Here is a 7,666-nt window from a genome sequence, read left to right as displayed (position 1 = left end):
GCGGCAGCAGCGGCGGCAGCAGCGGCACCAACCCCAGCGGCAGAAGCAGCGAAGGCGGCCGCGGCTGCAGCGGCATCTCCGGCTCCGGCTCGGGCTCCCAGCGGCAGCCCCCGGGGAGTGAAGGACTCGGGGGCCAGGCAGCTGGTTGCTGGAGGCTCCCTCCGTTGGGGCCGCGGGGAAGACGCCCTAGGGGAGCCCGGGGCTCTGCCGCAGCGGCTGCGCCCGCGGAGCCGCCCTCCCCGGGGCTGAGGGGGAGGCAGAGCCCCCCCCCGGCTGGGCGGCCCTGAGATCCCCCGCCAGGCCGGGCTTCTCCCCGTCTCCCCCGCCGGGCACGCTGGTCCCTCGCGTCGCCAGGGGCAGCGCCTGGAGGCGGGCGGCGAAGCCCGGACTCAGCCTCGCCGCCGCGGAAGCCGTGGGAGGAGACGCCGCTCCGAAGAAGCGTACCTCCCGTCCCCGCATCCTCGGACTCGGTCGCAGCCGGGCGTGGGTTTCCCCCTCCCCCCTCGTGCCTCCCCCCCAGATCCTTAGCGCCCGGAGCCGGGACGCGGAGGTCAGGAAAGCGCGGGGCGCCGCAGCCGCCGGGAACCAGGCCCCGCTAGACGGGGTAAAGACTGGGGGGCAGCCGCCTGCCCCGACGTGGAAGGGGGAGCCCCGGCTCGGGCAGGAGCCAGCAGCCGGCATCGGTCCGGGAAGGGGGGGGGCGTGCTCTTCCCTGCGGGGCCCCCGCCACCCCCGCCGCGGGTTGGGGCGCCGGGTCTCTGCTGCAAACTCTTGGGTCTTCCTGATTGCGGGAGAGGGACAACCGCTCTCCCTTTGCCAACCCCCAGCCCTTCCTTCGCCCGACTCGACTCTGCAGGGACCGAGCAGAGAGTAGGCGGTGAAACGAAGCTCCCCAACCGCAAGAAATAAGGAGGGAGCCGAGCAACCTTTTGGGGCTGGACTGGTTCTTCTTCAAGTCATCGTTTGGAGCGGAGGATGGTCCTACAGCGATGGGAAGCAGCGTTGTCATTGTCACAACGGCGCCTTTAATGTAGAGGGAAGAAAGATCAAGGCTTCTGTGTGGGGGTGTTTTTTTAAATTATTATTTTTTTTTTGCTGAATTACTTTTTTCTTTCTTTCTTTTTTTCCCCGGGAGGATGAAGTACTCCAAGAAGAGAGAGTTGTTTTCGGAAAGGAGATTGTTATGCTGAGAGTGATCAAGATTTGGACTTCCCTAAAGATTTGCAGTTTGTTGGGAAAGGACAGTGTGGGAGGAGGGAAAGCAGCAACATGGTGCAATCAACTGCCAGAAGGGTCAAAGTCAGTGGAGAGGAATCTGGGAAACAACAAGTTGGTAATACGTATTCCAACATCTTTCATGAATTCGTGGGTCTTCTTAGGTCTTTACATTTTTTCTTTCTTGCTTGAACCTGAACAATTGAAGCACTGATTAGACAGTAGCCAGCAAATTCGGTGAACGTATAGTGAGAACTCACCAAGACATTGAAAGCACCCAAGGGTGAATGATCAGTGCTTAAAAAGTTTAACAGATCTTTTGGCGTTCACCCTTATATATGTATATGTAGTTGCACTGATATAATCAAGATTATTTTAATAACTACCAGTGACCTTTAAGAGGTTTGTCAACATGGCTTCCCCTCCACACCAGCAGCTGCTGCATCACCACAGCACGGAGGTAAGCTGTGACTCCAGTGGAGACAGCAACAGTGTCCGGGTAAAAATCAACCCCAAGCAGCATTTGGGTTGCTCCTCCAACCCTCACCCCAAACACTGCAAGTATAGCATCTCGTCCAGTTGTAGCAGCTCAGGTGAATCAGGAGGGGTCCCTAGGAGAACCGGAGGTGGAAGCCGAGGCCTCCGAAGGAAAAAGAAACTGCCACAGCTTTTTGAGAGAGCTTCTAGTAGATGGTGGAACCCTAAATTTGACTCTACTAACCTAGAGGAGGCTTGTATGGAAAGGTGCTTTCCACAGACCCAGCGCAGGTTCCGCTATGCTCTCTTCTACATTGGTGTGGCCTGTCTTCTTTGGGGCATCTATTTTGGCATCCACATGCAATCTAAATTGATTGTCTTTGTGGTACCAACTCTGTGCTTCCTTTTGGTGTGTGTGTGTTTTTTTCTATTTACCTTCACAAAGCATTATGCTCGGCATTATGTGTGGACCTCACTGATCCTCATTCTCCTGGTTTTTATTCTGACTCTAGCTTCACAGTTTCAGGTTTTGACACCTCTCTCAGGAAGTGATGACAGCTCCAATCATACTCCCTTTGCTATATCCACAGATACTTGCTTATCTCAAGTAGGCAGTTTTTCAATGTGCATTGAAGTGCTCTTGTTACTCTATGCTGTTATGCACTTACCTCTATATTTAAGCTTGTTTTTGGGAGTAGCCTATTCTATTCTTTTTGAGCTCTTTGGGTATCATTTCCGAGATGAATGCTGTTTCCCATCATCTGGAATGAGATCGATGCACTGGGAGCTGCTAAGCAAAGCTTTGCTCCACATATGTATTCATGCTATTGGGATTCACCTATTTATCATGTCTGAAGTTAGATCGAGGAGCACATTCCTTAAAGTGGGACAATCAATTATGCATGGGAAAGACTTGGAGGTAGAAAAAGCCCTGAAAGAGCGAATGATTCACTCTGTGATGCCAAGAATCATAGCTGATGACTTAATGAAGCAGGGGGATGATGAAAGTGAAAACTCAGTCAAACGACACTCCACCTCAAGCCCCAAGAATAGGAAGAAAAAGTCTTCCATACAGAAAACTCCCATAATATTTCGTCCTTTTAAGATGCAGCAAATTGAACAAGTAAGCATTTTGTTTGCAGATATTGTTGGTTTCACTAAAATGAGTGCCAACAAGTCTGCTCATGCCCTGGTGGGTCTCCTGAATGATTTGTTTGGTCGTTTTGACCGGTTATGTGAAGATACAAAATGTGAGAAAATAAGTACTCTGGGTGACTGCTATTATTGTGTAGCGGGGTGTCCAGAACCCAGAGCAGATCATGCCTACTGCTGCATCGAAATGGGCTTAGGCATGATTAAAGCCATCGAACAGTTCTGCCAGGAGAAGAAAGAAATGGTGAACATGCGAGTTGGGGTTCACACTGGGACGGTTTTATGTGGCATTCTGGGCATGAGGAGGTTTAAATTTGATGTGTGGTCAAATGATGTGAACTTAGCCAATCTTATGGAGCAGCTGGGTGTGGCTGGCAAGGTTCATATTTCGGAGGCAACAGCAAAATATTTAGATGATCGTTATGAAATGGAGGATGGGAAAGTTATCGAACGAGTTGGCCAGAGCGTTGTTGCTGACCAGTTGAAAGGTATGTGTATTTCTGTCTTTCCATTCTCTGTGGCTGATCAATTGTCCTAGTATAATTTGAGTTATCAGGACCTCAAAATCAATTTGACTTTTGCTCTTGTGATTTAGGTATCAATAAAAGTGCTGACACAGGTGAGACTTTCAGAAAGAAGTATGATTTCAAATATACAGTAGCTTTTATTTCCCCATAACTTTATAAACTTGTGTGGTAGGTTGGTTGGAAGATATTATTCAAGACAATTAAGAACTTTTGAAACTTACCATTTCACTTCATGTTTTAAAACATTTTGTTCCCCAACGGCAGAATTGCTTGTCAGTCATGCCAGATTGTCTTTTAGTTTCTTAAAAATTTTGGGAAGTCATAAGTCTCCTTTAGGCCTCAATTTCTTCATCTGCAAAATGGGGATGATACCACATACTTTACCTCCTACAGGGTGTAAAGATCAAATGATATGTGAAAACACTTTGAAAAGTATAATAAAAATTCATCCTATTATTATTATACTTATTTGTCTCAACTATAGATATGTAGATTCTAGATTTTTTGTTTGTTTTTTGGTGAGGCAATTGGGGTTAAGTGACTTGTCCAGAGTCACACAGATAATGAATGTTATGTGTCTGAGGCTGGATTTGAACACAGGTCCTCCTGACTCCAGGGCCAGTGCTCTGTCCACTGTGCCACCTAGTTGCCCTTAGCCTTTTTTTTTTTTAAGAATTTTGAGACTTCTAGACCAGCAAAATCACAAATCTTTTTAGTTGTAGTTAGCCTTAAGTAAAGATCTGTATAGCTTTAGAGTTGCTATTTTTCTTGATTTGCATCGTTTTACAGTATAGGGCATAGATTTGAACAGGTTAGGGAATGAAGAATATCATAAAAGTGGTACTAAGAATAAGCAATTTAATTTACCTGTCACATTTCTAAACTTGTTCTTTTTATGCAGCCTCTCTGTTTTTACTAAATTCTTAATTGGGAGGAAAATCCTATTTAGGAAATGTACATAGGTAGGGAAGTACATTGTTTAAAAAAATTACTTATAAAGCCTTCAGTTCATAAAATACCAGTGTTTTGTGGTGTTAAGACATTGTATAATGTGAATGTATTAAGGAAAGGAATGAATATATACCTTCTTCATTCAAACATTTATTAAATGTCTATCATGTGAAAATGTTGTACTAGGGGCTGGGGATCTGAAGCCAAAAAAGATACAGTCCCTTCCTCATGGGAGCTTACATTGTACTGATTTCACGTCACAGATTGTAGGTAGTAGGTATTTGTCACTTTCAAAATGCACTCTTGCCATTGGGTACTTTCTATTATTCATTGTATGAACTGTTGGGATTTGACTTCACTCATTTATCAGATGAAGCAGTTGCACTTCAGTGATCTCTAAGGTCTCTTTCAGCTCTGACTTCCATGATTGTGGTGGGACACATCCAAGTCCATTGACACTTCCATAATTCTACCATCTGGCAAAAATATATTTGCTTGATCCTTGATACTTCCCTGCCTCCAAGTTTGCTGTGGCAATTTTAAAAATTAAAGGACAGTAGATAAATAATTTTAAGAAATCTGAACTCCATGAAAATATGCTTGACTTAGGCAATATTAAGAACTTAATTGGCAAGATTTGAAACTGCACTTTGTAGCTCACTGACATGCTTTTTGCTAAGCTCAGAACCTTTATGCTTGATCGTTTGGTGCCCAGCTCTTCACTCTGCAGGGCACAAGCAAAGTGGGGTTGTGGAGCGTTATCTCTGCTTCTCATTTTTGCATGTGGTATTATGATTTTTACTCACTTGCTGTTTGACAGGTTCTAGGGAATGGAAAAAGGGTGCAGTGTATTAAATAAAGTATGTCAGGTCAGTGTACTATGTAAGTAACTATAAATTGTACTTAATTGGATCATTTACAATTGGATCATTTAAAAAACAAGAGTGATCACAGTATATCAACTGGAATCATTGAATAGTTGGAACTCATCTTTGGAGGGGTATTAAATCTTGTATGTTGAAATGGTAGTTTAATTTTTTAGAATGGAGCATTTAGAGCAGATAAAAACATTCCAGATCACGTATATTTGATGTTTGGTTTTTTTTTTACCCTAAACATCGTACACTCGGTTAAGTATTTTTTTCTTTTAAAATTTATTGATAGATTTTATTCTGATACAAGAAACTTTTCAACAAGCACCCCAAGAAGTCCTCTAGAAAGTACATTCCCTGAAAACAATTAAGCAAGTCCACATAGTAGAGTGATTATGATAGTGCATGCTACTTTCCTCTTTTGTAGTTTGTAGGTTATTAACAGAGACAAAGGAAAAGTTTTTAAAAAAAATAATTTGATACCACCACTGTCCATTGTCTTTGACCTTAGTTTTGTTCCAGCTAAGTATATTTTTCAAATGGATATTTTTTCATTTATCTATTCTCCAACAAACTGAAATAAGCCTGCTTTTCTATATCTTTAACCTATGCTCTTGTGGCCTCTCACAAATTCCTCTAACCCCCCAGGACAATTTATTTATTTTCTGACTTTTATTTGGTAGGATACCACAAACTTCCTTCTTCCTTTTAACATGATAACTGAACTATGAATTTGTAGCAAATTCTTTGACAGTACATTTTGAACATCGTAAAATAAAGATTTCATAAACTTAAATTTTTAAAGCAGGGATTATGTAAATATAGGAGACAACCAGGTGGCTCAGTGGATAGAGTGCTGGACCTGGAGTCTGAGACACTTACTGGCTGTGTGACCCTGGGCAAATTACTTAACCTCTGTTTGTCTTACTCTACTGAAAAGGAAATGGCAAACCACTCCAGTATCTTTGCCAAGAAAATCCCATGGACAGAATGGTCCACAGGGTCATGAAGAGTCAGATACAACCAAACAACTGAAGAACAATAATACATAAATATTCCCAGAATCACTTTAGCTTTCTGTATTTTATGGGGTGGTTAATTCATGTTACAAGATTGTATTGTGTCTAATGCAGAAAAAATTAGTTGTTAGGACTAGATATTCAGTACAGGCAACTAATGTAATTAATTAGTTCCCTGAAAACATAACAAGTGAAACAGTATTAAAAGAGGGTATTTTATTCTGGAGATACAATGTTAGAAATGTGTCACATTTTTGTTAGTTAAATGATACATGTTTCACTGGAGTTTGGTGACAGTGTGGTTTGGTCATCATGTGTTAATGGTATTATTGTGAAATAATGTTAAGTGGAATAGTGTTATGTGGGATATATAGAAATATATCTATATAGCTCTGTATCTGTCTATCTATCTATCTATCTATCTATCTATCTATCTATCTATCTATCTATCTATCTATGTCTTTCTCCTTTGTTACCCTATGCTCTACTTTGGTAATGGAGGGACATATCCTAGTCACCAGCAGACACTACAAAACCATTATATAGTTATTTAGAGTTTATAGAAAGTTTTCCATACAGGAACATTAAAAGGTAGTTAATGCAGGGAATGTTTTCCCCATTTGACAGATGAGGAAACTGAGGTATAGAAAAATGAAACCACTTGCACACAGTCATGGCTAATAAGTGGCAGACTTAGGACTCAGTGAAATCCAGGTTTCCTAGTTTAGTGTTCTTTCTACTGCCTCAAAAAACAACAACAAACAAACCCACAACTTGTAACTTGTAACAGTCTTATTAGGTAGGTTAGTACAGGTATTGTTTGTCATGCCCATTTACTAGAAGAAGGAATTGAAATATAGAAAGATAGACTCTGGTGGGAACTGCAGCTCAGGTCTTCCGGCTTCAGTGCTTTTTCCATTATCAAGCGCTGATGAAGTGATTTAAAGTGCAGTGCTGCAAGGATTTTGAATTTGATCCAAAGAGCAATGAGAAAACATTCTATAACTTTAATGTGGGGGGATGGGATGGTTGAAGTGACCGGAAAAAGAGAATATTTGAGCAGCTTTACTAAAGCTATATTGTAGGGGAGCTGAGAATTCTAGTGGGGGCAATTGTAATGGTTTAGCACATCCTTGGACCAAAAGACAAAGACAAAGAGCCATGATTCTAGACTGAAATGTAGTTGATGCAGCTCTGACAGAAAACACTTAATTTCCTGCTCCCAGATAATATGGAAACAAAACTAAGGCTCTCAGTTGCTTTAAACTCACAGAGAAGACTTAGTCTTTTTAGAAAATCTCTTCTAGTTCAGAATTTAACTTTTTCTGCATCATGGACTCCTTTGACAGTCTGGTGAAGTCTGTGGACCTCTTTTTCAGAATCATGTTTTTAAGTGCATTAAAAAATAGATAGAGTCACAAAAGAAACCAATTCTATTGAAATAAAGATGTAC

General features: G+C 42.3%; 1 protein-coding gene across 1 annotated transcript in view; it reads left to right on the top strand.

Annotated features, from left to right (window-relative positions):
• Nucleotides 1–888: 888 nt before the first annotated feature.
• ADCY9 (adenylate cyclase 9) overlaps nucleotides 889–7,666 on the top strand; it is a 192,548-nt gene continuing 185,770 nt past the window's right edge. Inside the window, 1 exon segment of the mRNA XM_020995690.2 lies at nucleotides 889–3,332. Within this exon segment, the coding sequence (XP_020851349.1) occupies nucleotides 1,628–3,332 (1,705 nt within the window). The 5' untranslated portion in view covers nucleotides 889–1,627.

Source organism: Phascolarctos cinereus, unplaced genomic scaffold, assembly GCF_003287225.1.
Source record: "Phascolarctos cinereus isolate Bilbo 61053 unplaced genomic scaffold, phaCin_HiC Scaffold_4;HRSCAF=312, whole genome shotgun sequence".
Classification (NCBI taxonomy): Eukaryota; Metazoa; Chordata; class Mammalia; order Diprotodontia; family Phascolarctidae; genus Phascolarctos; species Phascolarctos cinereus.
This window is presented reverse-complemented; position numbering and strand designations above follow the sequence as displayed.